General features: G+C 31.3%; 1 protein-coding gene across 6 annotated transcripts; it reads right to left on the bottom strand.

The window, feature by feature from the left end:
• Positions 1-2,209: 2,209 nt before the first annotated feature.
• On the bottom strand, positions 2,210-18,707 carry tau (microtubule-associated protein tau). Of its 6 annotated transcripts, none has more exons than XM_040713267.2 (12): positions 18,483-18,707; positions 17,930-18,431; positions 16,705-16,821; positions 16,261-16,515; positions 12,853-13,055; positions 12,732-12,804; positions 12,567-12,673; positions 7,680-7,850; positions 4,875-5,024; positions 4,613-4,798; positions 2,837-3,376; positions 2,210-2,662 (listed from the first exon to the last, which is right to left on the bottom strand). In XM_040713267.2, exons 1-10 carry the CDS (start codon positions 18,705-18,707, stop codon positions 4,775-4,777), a joined length of 1,827 nt encoding a protein of 608 aa, XP_040569201.2. In that variant the 3' UTR covers positions 2,210-2,662; positions 2,837-3,376; positions 4,613-4,774. The 6 variants fall into 6 exon arrangements, with proteins under 6 accessions (XP_040569201.2, XP_071744424.1, XP_040569192.2 ...); XM_071888323.1 differs by having other exon boundaries at positions 17,930-18,434; XM_040713258.2 differs by lacking the exons at positions 4,613-4,798; positions 4,875-5,024.
• Positions 18,708-18,782: the final 75 nt, after the last annotated feature.

The following is an 18,782-nucleotide window of genomic DNA, read 5'->3' on the forward strand; positions in this document are numbered from 1 at the left end:
TAATTTAATTCCCAGTTTTAAACCAATTGTAAGAGGTTGGGTGGCAAAAAAACTTCCGTTTAAACAATATTAAAATATATACACAAAAGAGAAAGAAATATATGCGTAGAGATAATTTTAACCAACGTCATAAAATGGATCATAATTGAAGAAAACGCCATCTTGGGGGCTGAAAATTGATATTTGTATTATAAAAAATGTGCAAATTTTCAAGATATCGTTATGAAACTTCATCAAATGGTTTTAAGAATATATTACGAATTTAATACTACTTGATGTCAATGATAAAGACTGATATTTGGATCTAATAAAAGTAATAATATGTACTAAAAATCCCTATAAAAGGCTAGATTTGTATTTTATTGTGATCAACTTAAGACTAGAAAAGTAGGATAGTTAGCAGAAAAATACATTATTATTTCCATTGTAATAGTTAATTTTGATCTTCAACACCGAAATAAGATATAATGAGATATTTGAAATGCATTTAGGGTTAGATATTTAACAAAACTAGGCAATAGAAGGATCGATTTTTGATAGCCAGTAAAGTGTATACCCTTTTATTTGTTTGTCCAAGGAATTCTAGAGTTTACTGGACAGGAAAGAAAAAACACGCATTCACCAAAGATGGTCTAAACACCTATTACCTGGCTATAATATAAAATCATATACTATACTAGCATATATAGCATGGTACGTTTGAGACATGGAGTGCCAACTTCAACACTTCTAATTAATGAGTGTGCCACTATCAACAACAATGGTAAAAACACACACACAAACTACGAGAATATGCTTTAATTTGCACGTGCCAGTGAATATGCCTCCGTGTGCCAGCAGTGGCACACGTGCCATAGGTTGCCGACCCCCTGATATATACCATAATAACTTGAATGAGCTAATTCTTATAAGATTGATATTGCTACTATTTTTATAATATCAATATCAATCTTATAGCAATTAGTTCGTGCAAGTTATTATGCCATATATGCTGTATAGTGATGGGTGATTCTATATGATTTTATATTTCCCAAATAAGAGATACCTTCTTTTACATAAAAGGACAGCAATAAAAACTTCAAGATAAATATATATTTAATTTAAACATTACTTTGATGTGGATTGGAGCTTTTTTATTTTTCTACTAATCATAGCTTCCTTGTCTTATAGCCTCTTTTGACTCTGAACAGAACTGTCCCTCAATTTGACTATGATATTTTTTCTCATAATATTGAAAAACACTTGTTTGATTTTGTTGAGGAGGAGGCTCACTTGTAACTTCCATAGTATGTTCATAATTACATCAACAACTATCTCTGAACTCTTGGCCATTCTTTCGATGAAAGTTGTAACGAACTCTTGGATTCAGAAAATTCATTAGATGAGCTTTTTCTCCTTCCTGATAGAATACAAAATCAGATAACGAGGAGGGATCATATGAGAAAGAGGATATATGAGGGTGTTCATAAACCACCCCCACTCATGACTATTTTGGAAAATAAAAAAAACTTTCAAAAGTCAACAATTATCAGCATGGAGGCGAAAAGGCAAAGGGTTTCTGATTTGCTCCACGCCCAATTGAGTATCGAGGAGACCATTTAGATCGTAGAGTGCTCCAGGAGTCTTGTTTACAAGATAAAGAAGCATGGTAGCTTCAGGTCATAGCCTTGAGAGATCCCTAGGGATAAAATCGAGATCATGGAAGACGTGGACACTGCGGCCACCAAAAGTCCGGCCAAGTCGATGAGGTAGCATTAAAGTCTCTCAACATCATTAATTGGACTGTAAGGAGGTATGTGAAGGATTTGAGAAGGCCTTATATGTACGACGACATCGGCAACTCCTTCCAACAACAACCAAGGCGAGGCCAGAAATTATTGACTTGGGTAAAGCATAATGGACAAACAGCCTATCCTCCTCCCTAAACTGTTCCCCTGTCTCAACTATGCAATTTAGGGCGTAGTCAAGAAGAGAGCCTGTTGAAGGCCTCTTTGGAGCAACAGTTGGCGGACATGTCTGAGGTCTTCACCGAGAAAAAGAAAAGAAAAATAGAAAGATGTATCAATAAAAAAGTCTGTGATAAAGCCTCAATGCTGTACATATTTTCAATCTTGCAAAATTTCCCCCTATTTGTTCCTTATCAAAAAGTCCATCATTTACCTGGCACACTATATATGTATTTTCACTAAACGCTAATAAAACACTGATATAATCAGTTGTATATATATTTCAATATAAAGAAACATAATAGTTAAGTAAATAAATTTATACTTTCATAAGATAGATATTTATACAGGGTGTGTTGTTAAGTGTGTTTCAATTAATTGTACATATTTTAGGTAGACATTCAACATGTACTTATAATATATATTTAGACTGTAAAAGTCAAAAAAAAAAAAAAAATGTATTTAAGGAAATGAGGGAAAAACTATTCTTCAATCTGGAGTCCCTCTTCATCTTCTCCATCCTTGATTAAAGAAGAAGTAGTCGAGCCATTACGCCCATTCTCAACATAGTCAGCCTCATCATCTCCTTCGCTATCCAATCTCTTTTTCTTTCGCTTAGCACGTTTTTCACTCGCTGATCCAAGGATGTTGTTCTTGTCCAGCTTGTCAAGCAATAGTCGATTCGCTCCTAGGCTTGAAGAAAAGTAATCTCCTTCCTGTAAATTTTGAAAATTATATAGTTTTTTGGAGTACTTTGAGGAGTATGAATATTTATGATAATTTATGTAGGAAGAAATACTTTTCCTTAATTTTAATTCTCGAAAAAAAATAAAAAAAACCGAATGACAAATGCAGTACTCTGTTATTTAAAACCTTTTTAAAATACTCACCACATTAAAGATCCAATTATGGTTTTAAGAGAGGATTGAACAAAAGAGAAGTGTGATTTTTCTGACTGTGAATGAGTGAATGAGATGTGATTGTGATAAATATACAAAAAATGCTGGCTTTCAAATATACATTCATTGTTAAAGATAAACATTTTATCAAATTTAGAAAAAAGTGCAATAGCATCAAAGCAAAACAAAGATACATTGTTCATAATGCATTATACAAAAAAAAGAAATATATATAAATAGATATATATACATTAATGGTGGTATACAAGAAAAGGGGAAAAAAATGTTCACAGCGAATTTATTTCGAAGTTCATAATTTTCAAAATGATTTTTGTATTTTTTTTTTTTGTTGTCAAATGCGTGTTCCAATAAATAATTAGTAGTGATATAAATATGTTCCATAATTGTCTTTTGGTTGATTCTTATCCGATCGAATTACAAAATATAGGTAATAAATAATTAATAAAAATATTAATTCAGCACCAATCCGTTTGAATCAGTAGATTCGACGAAGATTGAAGGTTCTGGACTCTGAAAGAGAAAAAGAGAAAAGTAATAAGCGATATTTTACTTTGGACAGACTTGGACCCTTTTTCCGTTCACCGTTCCGTTCGAAACGAAGACCACGTGATCAAATTTGTAAAAATACCGTAGTGGTCGTCTCGCCATTCATTTTAAATTTGGTTCTATGGTTCTAAAATGTATTTTGGGAACAATAAAAGAGTGAAGAAACGGCTAAATTAAGGCTGTTCAAAGATTTTTCGCTCAAGGGGTGTTCATTTACTTCTGTTCATTTGTTTGAAAACGAAAAGACGACCCCGTGATCAATTTTTGGCCAAATTTAGTTGCCTACGAAGAAAAACTAATCACAAAATGTACAATTTCAGCATCCCAGATGACGTCACTTTATCATTTTCTCTCGTTACGTATTGAATTTTTTTGCACTGTAGAATTCACTTTGTAAATTCATGAAAGTTGTGTGTTTAATTAAAGAGTAATTATTGATACACTATCGCCCAAAAGAGTATATTTACAGCCGTTTTTTTTAATGATCACGTGGTGGCCGTTTGGCCATTGATTTTAAATTTGGTCTTTTGTTTCTAAAATATATTTTGGCAACAATAAAAAAGAAATGAAAAAACGGCTAAATGAACGCAGTTTAAAGATTTTCCTCCTTAATAGTTCAATTTTTGCTGTTCAGGCGTTCATTTCTTTCCTAATAATTTTTTTTAAAAGCGAGACGACTATGTGATCAATTCTTGTCTAAATATAGTTGTCTACGAAAAAAATTAAATAATCGCAATATGTCCATTTTCAGGTTCCACAAATGACGTCACTTAATCACTTTTGTTCGTTATATATGTCATTTTTTTCTCTTGCCGAATTCTCTTATTGAATTCATGGAGGTTGCGTTGTTAGTTATGGAGTAATTCATGATAGCATCAGTGCCTCTCTTGCTAAAAAAGTATTCTTGCAACCAATTACATTTGTAAAAAAATGATCACGTGGTCTTTGCCTGGCCATTGATCTTAGGTCTGCTCTTTTCGATAAAAAATATAATTGGAGAACAATAAAAAAAAAAAAAATGAACGGATAGATGAAGACTGTTCAAAGATTTTCACGGTTAATCATTCATTTTTTTTTCTCATTTGAGGTGCTCCAGAGTTCAAAAATGAACGGAAGGAAATAAGAGAGCTAATTTTAAGCTCAATATCCAAGTCTGTCTTTAGATTAAATATATTTGAATGAACATAGAGTGACACCTACCTGTTATAAATAATATAGTTAAATACATATTAGGATAATAAGTATAAATAATGAAAATGATTTGATTCTTAGTAAGAGGGTTACATCTATTTAAATGTAGGGTTCATAATGTAGTTAAAGGCTTAAGAATATGATTGTAAATGATCATGTTTCAGGATCCATTTAGAATCCACTACTCATCGGTGACTGAAAGTAACAGAAAACAAACGAAAAACAAAATAAATAATAGAAACACATGCACAAAATAAAATGGGGATTTTACCATCTTTCTAGCCACTTGAGATTGGTAGGAATGAGGTTTATAGAGTGGCTTTTTCTCAGGTAAAACATACACGGAAGAATTCGTCATTTGACGAGTGGGCCCACTATCCTCAGAGCTTCGATTAGATGAAATCGATTCTCTACGTCTCGACTGTTCATTTAAGAATCAGGGAAAAACATAAAACATAACGAAAAAACATAAACATAAGAAAATTAAAGAGATAACAAAACGAGATGCATTCAATTTCTACTGTTGAATAAACAAAGAAAAAAGAAGCTACATGTGCATAACTTTTGAATTCTTTATGTATCAAAAATCAATGGATAATCTGTAATTTTCGGACTTTAAGTCGTTTAATAGCTAATAAACATTAAGAAAAATATATATACGATTCTTATTTACATCAAATTATGATCACTAAATCATGTTGATCTCACTGTTGTTTTGAAATATATTTCAGGAGCAATGCATTACACGTCGTTACCTGGATTGTATCACACAACCTTTCCTTCAGATAATATACAAAAAAAAAAAAAAAAAAAAAAAAAAAAAAAGGCCAAAAATCACTTGGTAGTTAGCTAAATAAGTCAATCAGGCCAACTGTTGTTTATCTTGTAAGTACCCCCAAACTTTCAAATTTATTTATTTTCCTATTATTCCTCAACAATTTTTAAAAAAGAATTACATATACAGAGTGGGGATTTTAAATCTGGAAAATTTAAGTATGATGTACATATATTACAATTTATTTCCCAAAGTTAATTCAGAGTTCACAAATATTTTGCTCTTATATGACGGGGTCCATAGCTAAGTAAATCACACACAACAACCACTTCACTCTTTAGCCACAGCTTCCAACCTGGCCTGAATATGGGAAAGACCTTGATGAGGAACTTCTTGTTCATGTTGGTCACTACCTAGAGAAGGGAAGCCCGGAATGAGTCAGCACTATTATGCGCAAGTATATTATACTCTCTCTACAAGAAATAGTAGTTAATAGTAGTAACATAAAGGACGTAAAAATGTTGTGTTTTCCTGAATAAATCCAGTTTCAATTACTCAATACGGACAAACTGCAATCATTTAAAATTCTAGAATGCCATCAAATCTGTCCATATCAATTTCAGCTCTTTAGCACATTATCTATGGAGATATTTGCCTTCTTTAACGTGCACCTAGCATGGAGGCACACAATAATGGCTGCATGATATTCGTGTTCAGAGTGGATCTCAAGGATTTTTGTATTTTTCCTTAGACAGTTTTGTCAGTTAAATCTAATGAGCACACTTTTATAAGCATAGATCTCAGGGTTGCCAAGGAATTGAGGTCTAAGCTTGTTCCGGATTTATAATCCCCACCCTATATATACATTTCATAATATTAAAATCCTACATGGTATTTTATTCGATACTGTATCATACTATTACTTAGTAAATTTTTATAAAAAGCGTAGCTATATATCTATACATTTGTATATGATACCAAAAATTACTGTATGGAAATAATAAGAAGACAAATCTATATTTTTATGTACTACAAAATTGTATTCCTGTCCTTTTGGAACCGGATCATAAGTATAATTTATCTAGAGATAGTTTTTTTTTGTTTGAGTACGAGGAGAAGGCAGGAGGGAGACTTAAAGGAATGACTGATTTAGAACCATTGATAACAACAGCTGCCTGTTCTATGATTAGTGGGGAAGAAAATGAATTACTACTATAAAGAGCAAAACCTTCACATTTAAAATAACAATAGTGCTTGGAAAATATTATAATTATATTTAAATTCATTTGTATTTACTTTATTATGCCTTTTTAAATGAATTTACACCAAAAATAGGTTATAATTCTTCTTTTAGAAGGAGATTTTAACACATTAACAACTGATTGAATGATGAATAAAAAAGAAGAAAGATCACGTGCATCAACCGTTTCTCCTTTTCCCCCCATCTTCAGATAGTTTTTTCTTTACACACATCCCTTCTTTAAACATAATTAATTACTTCGTCTTTTTATTAAAAAAGCCAATTCATCACAAGTGAGACGAAAGAATCAACAGCAGGCAACAACACATATATGATATTTTTGTGTTAGCAATGTAAATACCTGATGAAAAGTTAGAATATCATTTTAGTAACTTGATTATTTTGCTTTCTTATATGTTTTTTGGCTTATTAAAAAAATCGTATATTGGGTTGAAATAATTTAATAGAAGTATATATGGTTACGCCCCATTAGTTGGTTGAAGTGAGTGTACATTTAAAGTGCGCATATCAAACCTATAGTCCAAAAATTACAGTCCTATATGTATTTTTGTAAACATCATAGGGTAACTGAAATGAAAAATTACACATCATGCATCTATGTATAACACATTGGCTAAAAAGTCCCGTTTTTCACTTATAGGGGGCGTTTTTTTATTCAGCTCATTTTCAGTTACACCGACCTTCAAAAGACAACTGTCAAAATTTCACGACAATCTGTTCTTCAGTTTTTGAGTTATTGTGCTAATTGTGACGCTAATTTTGTTATTTCCAAAACAATGGATAAAAAAAAATCTTATCTTAATTTTACAATGTTTCTTGACGGGGGAAAAATCTGTTCAAGCTATGCAATGGCTTGAAAAGTGTTATAATGGGGACTCCACTCAATTTTGAACGAAAAAAAAAGTGTTTTTTTTGTTGAGCCTGGGAACTTTTCAGCCTCTGTGTTATATTCAAAAATTCAAGTACTCAAATTTGTAGATCTCTACAATATAAATAAAACAACAAAAAAATGCAAATAATAATAAAACAAATAGACTTACGTTTGTATTAGAATGCACTCGAGAGGACATATTAGAATGTTCGCTCATTTGTTTTAAATACTCGACATCATTAAAAACCTTCTTTTCTCCACCTCCAGGCTTGTGTTTCACATTTTCCAGACTTCCAACTTTACCTTGTTTTACATTGATATCTAACTTTTGATTGATGATCTATAAAAAGAAATAAAAAAAAAATCCAAAATAGGTAGAGAGAAAAAAACAACGAAAGAAAAAAGTCAATGATTTGATGGAATTCCTACCTATACAGGTAAGTAAATGAGATTAACAGAGAAATAAGGAAAAGCCATGATCCTCATGGATTTAAAAACGTGCAAAGTGATGTTTAATCAAACCATTTATTATTTAAAAAATTGTGAAATATGCAGAGTGTTGAAAGCCTTGTAAAAATAACAATTAAATTCTAACATCAACACACTTTGTGCTATTTTTAAGAGCGGTCATTATTAATATAGAGTATTGCATTTAGCATATTGATTAATAAATATTACAATAAATTATTATAAATTGAAAATACATATAATTCATTTTTTTTAATCTTTAAGCGAAATCCCAAATTGGGTCAAAGACCTGATTTTTTTTTAATTTGAGAGATTAGATGATGGTGGTTTCGTGGAATTTCTATAGTCCAAATTTAAGAAAAAGACTGTACGTCATTTTAATCAGAACCTGGCAAAACCCTATGATTAGAAAAGGTGGGACTTTCGTCAGTCACTCAAGTCACTTTAAAGCATGAAACAGTCCTCCAAGTTTCAATGAACAAGGTTATGGCATATATTAAAAAGCATGTTTCCCAACTTAAAGAACTTATATTTAAAAAACTGGATTGCATGTAAGCTCCATGTTACCCAATTCAACATTCAAAACAGATTGCAATAGTACAATAATTATAACTTTATTTATAAAATATATCATATAATTTACAACATTATAATTGATTATCAACCTAAGTGGGCGAAATTTTCATTAATCATTTTATATATACATAAATTATTAATTTCAAAATAATGATATTTACTCATCAATAAAGTGGCTCTCAACTTTTTGGTACTTTTCTTAAAGTTTGAAAACTCTTATTATCAGCAGCTTAATTTTCTTTCTATTTGATGAAGATGTAAATAAAAAGATTAAAAAGCCACTGGGTAATAGGGCGGGCCATTTTAAGAGCGTAAAACCACTTTTTTGGAAATTGATGAATGGCTAGTGATAAAAAGTTGATACGTACTGTTGAAAAACAGTATGCATAATTTCAGCTCTGAAAAATATTTTTTTTAGCTGCTGACACTCGATTAAAATTTTCTATGTTATAATTTTGCTAAAATGTTGATTTTTATTATATCCAAAAATAATCTATTAAAAAAAATTAGTTATATTTTTATAGTTATTTCTAATCATATTAATAGGTAGTTACAGAAAAAAATATTTTTTATTTGAGTAACCAATAGCATTGAGACGAATTGGCCTGACGACAGCTCTTTTCATGAGAATCAATCAAAGTAAACTTATTATTCGTACATTTTTCCCAATATGAAGAATAACAATAACTTATCAGTCTAAGTAATACTAATATTCAGAATTTTGATTAATTCCAATAACACATACATATATACGATTCATATATAGTACTTATACCAATATCTAAATAAACGATTATATAGTATATACAAGAAAAAATCTAATTACGATAAACATAACTTACTGAAAACTTAAAGATAGTCTTTTTTTTAAATCAAACAGAGATATACGCAAAACTTGATACAAGTTTTGCAAATATATCACCATCTCTTGTCACGTCGTGGAAATCTTTTGATTATGCTTCTTTCACATTTTTAACTTCTATTTAGACAGCTTGAGTAGATAATGGATATTTTTCTAGAATGAGCATCATTCCTCATTGATATAGTTACCAATTTGCTCACTGGATAAATATTTTGTAAAGGGGGATTCAGTCCCCTCTACTTTGCTCCAGTCAATAATTCCATAATATTGACTGCAATTAAAATTTAACCCAGATATTTTAAAAACACTAGGGCACGATTTTGAAGGACTAGCTCGTGAAGATCGAATTCTTTTCCGTGCAGTTTTTCAAATCTTAGGTCTATCATCACAAATCATACCTTGAAAAAGATATTTTCTGAATGAAAAAAAATGAGCATTTCCTTGTATAACTGGTATATCAATTATTTGAACTCTTTCTTCTTGATTTGTAATCAATTTTATTGCTTGAAGTATATACTTTGCCCCATCTTTTACAAATGAACTCTTATTTATGGTGAAACAAACCTTACAAAATTTACTAGACAGACAAAGTTATCAGAAGCATTTTCTTCAGAAACATACAGACGTAAAATCCTATTGGCAGTAGTAAGCTATCTTGCGTGATTTATATGTCCTTTCGATATAGCATGATGAATTTAATATAAATATTTTTGATTTATACTCAATTCTTTATAATTTTTTAATGCAAGAGAAACTGAAATTGGAACAAAGGCAACGATTGGCAAAATTTAACATATTGCAAGCCTTTTATCTATGGGTCCAGAAAATCCACGAGGGCTAGCTATTTTTGCATCTATCTCTGTAATTAAATGGCGCAGAGGAAGTTTGTTCGGATGCAGCATACAAATAAACCAGTAATGAGGTTTTTGAAGTTATTCTTCCAAAAACCTTATAACTCCATCATATCCAGTTGCTACAATAGAAGTCAATCTAATGGTTTTTTTTCTTAAAAAGCTGATAATTCCATCACACAAGCAACGAGCTGTTCGAGTATTTGGTGTAAAATGTCCCAAATACTTGTTACTTGGTTCCGAAATTAAGATTCTGTAGAGCTTATCAGTTAATTTTACATTAGTAAATGAATAATCTCGCTTTGATTTGTTCATATTTATTTACTACAAACAAAAAAATTAAAAAAACGAAGGGGGTAAGCCAATGAAAAAAAGTTTGAGAACCATTGGTCTATAATTAAGAAACTCTTCTAAACATGATACCAATTTAAAATATGATAATTTATTCACTATTAAACTTAAATTTTTCGAATAACTATGCAATGATTACTAAAAAATGAAGTATGATAAAATAATATGGGACATTAATATTTGAATCCTGTTTCGGGAGCTAAAAACGTTTCCCCATGCACATGAAATTTGGTATGTATGCTTATTTTTATGCATAACATTGAAATATAACTAGCCATATTCGATTTTCCAACTTTTTAGTTTTTGGGCCACCCTACTAGGTAATTACACACAAACTAGGTACTAGTAACTCAAGAATTAGGAACTTCGTTCAAAACAAGATTTACAAATTTCAACCTTTAAAAAAACCCTCAAATTTTGATATCGTGATGACCCTAGTATTTGCTATTATGAACCTATTTTCATCCCATTTATGGCCCTAGACAAGAATGATACCTCAAGTCGTTTGAGGGGGATGGGGTGTAACCCTAGCTCCTTTCAATAAACAGGGGTTAAATCTGGTGCAACATGTTTTTGCAATCTAAATCAATATCTTGTTATCTTAAGATACTTTGCATATCCCAACTTTCATCGATTAGCAATCCTTATATCCATAAATTTAGAACTTATTTATAGACTTGCAAAAATGACCCCTCCATTATTCCTATTTATATCGCAAAAGTTATTGTACTTACGATTACGGGAAGGCACAATTAATATATATCATATTGTAATAAATATTTTGTTAACATGGAAACAACCCACTTTGTTTCAGCAAATAATTGATGATTAAAATCAAGAAAATCAATAGTCCCATTTATTTTAGTCAGGAATGAGGTGAATGGCTTTTTAGTTATATATAAGCTCTAAATAAACAATTTATGTAAGCAAAATTATACATCAGATGCACTCAAAGACATCAAAAAAGTCGATTTACATTTTTGAAAAGCATTAGTGCTACTCAAGAAATTTTTAGAATCAATGTTTGCGCTCCAAATCAATCGGGCACTCAAATTATTTTTGCAATTACTTTTTTAGAAAATAAATTTTCTTCAAAATTGTAATGAGCGAAGGAGCAATTTTTTTTGGCTCACCTTATAAATCCGTGAGCCCCTTTTTTGCTAATTTTTTTAAATCAATGAGCGCACTTTCACCCATAAACTCTGAGCCACACACACTAATACTTTGCATTCAACCTATTTGGTGATGGATTAATTTATAATTAAGGTCCATTTAAAAAACTACAAATAACACACACGAACGGCAGCTACTGATTTTTTTTTTTTTTTTTTTTTTTTGAAGAGAAGGCAGAGTGCAATACTTTAAATTTATTTATGTTTAGAAGCCAATCACTTGTTAATTAATCATAAAAAAAGTCTATCATCTACTTCAATCATATAAAATTAGTAAATATGAGGCCTTACACAGAAATACGGAGTAGAAATAGAATCCCTTTATTTATGGATAAATTGCTGGAAACTATTAATATCAAAAATAATAAGTAAAAATTGATTAATAATTTATCTTTTTAATTGATTTTTTATATTTATGGAAAGAATGTTCGACCTTCAACAAATCCACAGTTCGATAACTTTTAAATAATAAATTAAACCATAAATTCGTCATTTGACCAAAAATAAGATAATTAATATTTAAATTAATTATCTCTTTTGTTATAAAAACTGAATGCATTATTGAGCGTTTAATTCGTGTATGAATTTATATCCACATACCATCATAAATTTTACTAATCCTCTAATCGGATTATTGACGAATTACTTCATATGAAAATCAATATCTAAAAAAATTCTTAATTTGAAATATTGCTGCAATATGTAACATGAATTATATTTATATAACATATCATGAAGATAAGTAAATATTTTTACATTAAGTAAGATAAAATTACCTTAACATTTCCGCCACCAGGTCTATGTTTAACGTTATCATTTGAACCAACTTTAGAATTGGCGTTCCATTCCACTTTATGCACTTGAATTTTTTTGCTACCTCCACCTAAGTAATAAAAAAAAATAAGACCTATGTTAAATACAGCGAAAAGAAAAAAGAATACCAGGCCTATGAGCAGCATTATCCAAAGATCGGATCCTCGACTGTGCTTTCCATTCCAGTTTTTGGACCTCAATCTGTTAGGAATAAATGAATCAGAAATGTATGAAAACCCAATCCCTTACTTTTTTTTCTCCGCCAGAGGGAACATATCCTTTATTATAGGCGTTAGTTTTTGATGAGCTGTTCCAATCCAATTTGCGACTCTCTACTTTGAAATTTCCACCACCTGGACGATGATGAGCCTTTTCTAAGCTTCCAATTTTACTATGAATTTGTTTTAAATTGGGTGAGGATGTCATTCCAACTTTGATCTTATTCATGGAGACTGAAAGTAAAATTTAAAAAAAGTTAGATGATTTATTCGGATTGAAAACTGATAAATTGGAGAATAGTTATCAGTAACAGGACTCGACAGCCACACTAGCCCGTGGCTATTAAAAACAGTTGGACTAGTTCATGGTGGCATGTATCTAGCCTTATCTTAAATACCACATATTTTGGGGTTCCATCATATGTACTACCTTGGGGCAACGTCTCATACGTCGAATAGACATTGAAAAAAAAAAAAAAATATTATAAGTGAGTTTATGTAAAATATGTTTTAAAAAGACAAATTTCGTAATATTTCACTTCCTTTGTTGTTCGGATATTTTTTTTAACGAACCTCTGCAGAAGATCCATTGGTGCAACCTGAACAACCAGTATTAGAGAATTTAAATGGCTATTCTGATAAAGATGAGACAAACAGAGTAGCTTACTTACTTTGAAATGAAGAACATAAAGCTCATGCTAGTTTTAAGAAAGAATCTCATTTTATGTAACATGAATAATAATTGTTAGGTTACAACTTCAATTTTTTGGTTGTACTTTTATTTTAATATAAATTGTGTTTCCCAGAAAATATATGACTTTATTTTTTGTACTTCCTAAACTTACCTTATTTTAAAACAAAAGTACATCTATACTAATCTAAAAATAAATCAATATTTGTAGTATTCTGGGCAAGACAATTTTTCACTGTTGGCTTATGGCTAATTTTAACGACCGTCGAGCCTTGCTGTTAATTATTTAACTTCATGCAGGATTAAATACAATTCTAACTCTTGCTTGGACTATGCAACAACACATTAAATTAAATTCATAGCATCAAAATGACCCAAACAGTGAATCAAGTATTAGACAAATACCAATGGTTTATAAAACATTTAAAGAGATACAGGTCGCATCTGAATACCATGCAGTCATCTATATACTCTTAAAATAACTTAAGGTTCAACTCTTACCTGTAATCATTCGTTATATAGCTATTATATAATTAAAGAACCTAGCAAAAGGGTGAAAAACTCAAATATCCCTCTGACAATAGTATAAAGAGATGTAATCTCTTAAAAGAGGGACTTTATATATCTTTTGATAAACTAGCTGGTAAATAATATCATCTACAAATCAGAACAATTCAATAACATATGAAATTGGGCTAAATTTCCAAGCCAAGGCATTCAGCTGGGCAAAAAAAAAAAAGAATAATGGCGTTACTAAAGAATATGAAACTTGTTTGGAATTTAAAAAAAAAAAAGGGTATAATTTTTCAATATATTGTTTTTCTCTTTGAAACTAAAATAATTGAATAACCTATACATATATTGTTTTGTAGGTTGAGTTGATAAACATATGCATTGTTTGATATTTCGAATATCAAAACCATAATCTAAAAGTGTTGTAAGGGCGATTCATTTTTAGGAACATTGTGGTCAGTGTTGTGGCAGCTCTTATTTAGGACTAAAGACTGCAGTCTCGTCCAATTCAGTCTCAGTCCAGTCCTAAAACTTAAAAAATTCGGTCTTTCATGACGTCAATCAACTTTATTTATTCTTTATTTAATCAGTTCAAGTACTGACAGTCCGAAAGACTGAGTGCATTAAGAACCGTTCCCAAGAACTGAAAGGACCGATCTTAAGAATATTCTGAACCAAAAATATATAATAATTGACACAACACTAATTGTGCCCTATTACATTTCAGAAAATAACTTTTCGTTTTCGTCAAAAATATACAAATCTCAAATTCATACGGTTATCTATTTTTTTTGCAACATAGGCAAATCAAATTGTGAATTCGCCTATCGAACAAACTTTTACAATTTGAAAAAATATGGTTAAGTCCCAACATTTTATTAAATTACATACAAATTTGTAAATAACAGGACGTTAGTCACTCCAATTGGGCCCAATTGCACCAAATCTACTTAAAAATTAAAATTTAAGGTAGAAACTTATGGCACCACTGTATTTCAGGTCTCTTGAATTTAAGTCGAGGTCGTACTTTCGGGTCTAAGTGTTCTATAACAAAATAAAGGTTATGTGGGTCATTAACAAAAAAACAAGCTAGTAATTTTTTTGTTTTTCAAAATGGAGCTGGGAATACATTTGTATTTATAGATGAATTATCGTTAATTTATATCAATAACCTATTTAAATTAATCCTTTGGAAGCTCCCCAAATTAAACTTAAAGTATCAAGGATTCGTTGTCACAATAAAAGAATTAGAACTTAATAGATTTTATAAGAAATACTATTTTGGAGCCGAAGTAAGTATCATTCATCAAAGGAGGGTTTTTAACAATATTTAAAATTGTTGGGTGCCTCAACTCGTCCCAGAAATTTCAATATAAAGCCCAAATAGATCTAATAAATATTAGACTGTATGCGTGTATGTAAAAAGATGATTTTTTTAGGGCATTACCTTGTTTCTTAATTATTGTTCAAGATTGTTTCTGTGTTAACTCACCACATATGTCATACAATTTCATGCAAAAAAAAAAAAAAAAAAAAAAAAAAAAAAATTGTGCAAGGTACATAAGTCTCATTTATGTATCTTTGAGTGTTGTGTTGTAAATTTATTGGCAAACTATCATGGGGACATAGTTTTAAAAATCAGAATCATTCAACACAAATAGGTTTTTGAGTAAAAAAAAAGTCAATGGTTTATGTAAGGAAATTTTGCAAAGAGTGTTTTCAAAATTGTCCTTCTTGAGTTGACTTTTATTTCTGCAAAATCAATGACGATTTTAATCTTTACATTATGTCTCTGGGATAGCTTCCAAAAGTTACAACGCAATACTATGTAGAAATGACGAGCCTGAAAACAAACTAAGGGATTTCAACTACATAATTTGAACACCAGTACAGACTCAGGTTAAGAATATCAAAGCAGATTATTCGATATTTAGTGTTGTGTCAATCCTGTTAAGATTGAAGACTGGAGTTCCGTCCAGTTCAGTCTCGGTCCAGTCCAGTTCAGTCCTAATACTTAAAAAGTTTGGTCCTAGATTATTTTCTTTTTTATATCAGTTCTAGCACTGACAAGCCAACGGACCAAGGGTCTGAAGGACCAGTATAAGGACTGATAGGACCGATCCTAACACTGGATTGGACCGAATAAATAGGGACTGAAACGACACAATATATATTTATAGGTACTAAAGATTTGAAAAACATGCATGCAATTTGCAAAGATGAAACACTTTTTACCTTTCTTGATGGGCTCAGGAGTCTGTTGTTGAGAGAAGCTAAAGCTACTTAATGGCTTAGGAACCGACTTACTCCTTGCAAAACGTGGGGCATGACTTAGCGGCTTTAATGTCGTGCGCCCGCTACGGTTTTTTAAAGGAGATCCATTGGGAGAAAAAGTTGATTTATTTGCACCTCCGGAGAGATTTTTCTTCGGTGAAGAAGATATCCCAGAGTTTTGAGTGCTTTCATCCACACCACTATCATTGTCACCTTCTGAAATAATTATTTAGATGTTCTCAAATGGAATATTTTCCATTGACCTTAGAGTTACAACACACACATACACACAGGCAATTGTACACGAACAATAATCTTATAATAGGAACAACATATAGGGAAATAGATCGTTGATATCTAAAGGAGAGTGTCAAAAAACTCGTGTTCTGTGTAGGGGTTACGTACTTGAATCATTTCGAAGTTTAGGTAAACATATTTTATCGTAGTTAAGATTGGACGTAAAGGTTTGATGAATAGTAGAACGGATATTCTTTAAGTAATAAGGAGTTTTTCCTCGGTGAACTGAAATTCGCTTTAGTTATTACGATTATCCATGGATGGAATACTTTATTAAGATAATACAAAGGCAGGAGTAAGAGATTAAGAACTTTAAAAGATTGGATTGGTGTCATAGTGTACAATGTACATACAGGGAGATGAATAAGTTTGGGAAAATATGTGTTAGTTTATAAATTCAATATAAATATATGAATTAACATAAACTTTTGTGAAAGTGATCAAATTTTAGTATAAATTGATTATGAAAAAAACTTTTTTGCTTGGACTAAATAGCGGAGACGAAGAGACACTTGGGGTGAGATAGTAAGGATAAAGTTGTTCTCTGTTGAGGACATCCACAACTCCAAAAATTACTGTGTTTTTTGGTCTGACCATTGACAGCATCCCTTAGGAGCACCACATCAGTAGCAGGTACTAGAAGCCGCACAGTGTGATGGCCTATTATGTCAGACGGAATGAAAATGCCCCTCATTTACATTGAGATGGGTGTGAAGATCAACCCACACGTATACAAGGCCATGTTGGTTGACAAAAACCTTAAAAGTACTTTCCCCGATGATGTCCCATACATTTTTCACAAACACGGGGCACCCTCTAGCACTGCAAAAAACGTGTAACTGTTGAAAACAAATTTCAAGGCCTCTTAGAGCAACAATTTGTGGGTCTCCTAGCAGCCCTGACCTGAATCCCATGTACTTTTCTATACGATTCATCCTTAAGGCCAGGGCTTGCACCATCTCACCAAAGATACTCTAAAGCGTGCTCTCATCCAGGAAATTAGCTAATATCTCTGAAGAAACTATCTATTCCGTCTCTTCGTCTTTGCCATGTAATATAAGCAAATGGTGGCTATTTCGAATATAAAATTTAAAATGAATTTATATTACAATTTGATCATTTTCACAAGATTTTATGATAATTAATAAATTTATAAGCTAAAACAAATCTTCACGAACTTATTCAACATTAGTACATAAATAGATTTGTTTTAAATTTTTTTCAAACATAATTTAATTTAAATATCTTAATAAAAAACCCTGGATAACTATATTTTCTTAATTGTCTCAACTACCCATTAATTGTATATTGCAGAAAAAGAAAACAAAAATACCTTTTTTATAAACTAATGACTTTGCAGGAACCATTTTCTCTGCGAGACTTAAATGTGGTTTAAACGTATTAGATTCTTCAGCCAATGAATTTCTTCTTGATTCAGGAGCTGAAACGGTATATTCGGCTTTATCTTCGTCGGGTATGGATAAACTATGTTCCAAGGACGGAATTATCTCATGCTCTTCCTCATCCTCCTCTAAATCTAAGTTATCTCTCTCTAAATTTTCAACCTCTGTTTCCTCCATCTCATTTCGTTCCTCTTCAGGGCTGGGAAATTCTTCTCCCTCTTTTTCATTTGTATTACCTAAAGCCATTTCATCATCCTGCTCTTGAGTCGTTGATTGAGGTCCTGTATCAGTAACACCTGTTGTGGCATCTCCACTTACTTTTTCTGAGTGGACACTCCCAATATCATCATCATCCTCCTCTTTGTCATCCTTTTCTGAACCTAACTCAATGGCTTTAGATTCTTCAATCAGCGGTTCCTCTACTTCTTCCGCCTGCTTAATTATGATTAACCTTTTAATTAAAAGTAACTACCCTAAATTTACCTTTTCTTCTCCCTCATGAATATCGGTATTTATTTCGGGATCATTATCATTCGTTTCCATGTCGCTATGTGGGGCTCCTTCAGCCTGTTGATCTATAAGTTCTTCGTTGACGTCGTTGGATTCATCCACAAGATCATTTTCATCTGCGTCTACCTCTCCAATGACTGAATTCGAGCTTTTTGTCGAATGCTTAGATTGGATGGAAACATTTGATTTTGAAGACATGGGTCTTGAACCATTGGATGTGGTATCCTTTAAACTTTGTTTGGATATTACAGAGTCAGGACGATGATATTCAGC

Source organism: Lepeophtheirus salmonis, chromosome 1, assembly GCF_016086655.4.
Source record: "Lepeophtheirus salmonis chromosome 1, UVic_Lsal_1.4, whole genome shotgun sequence".
Taxonomy (NCBI): domain Eukaryota; kingdom Metazoa; phylum Arthropoda; class Copepoda; order Siphonostomatoida; family Caligidae; genus Lepeophtheirus; species Lepeophtheirus salmonis.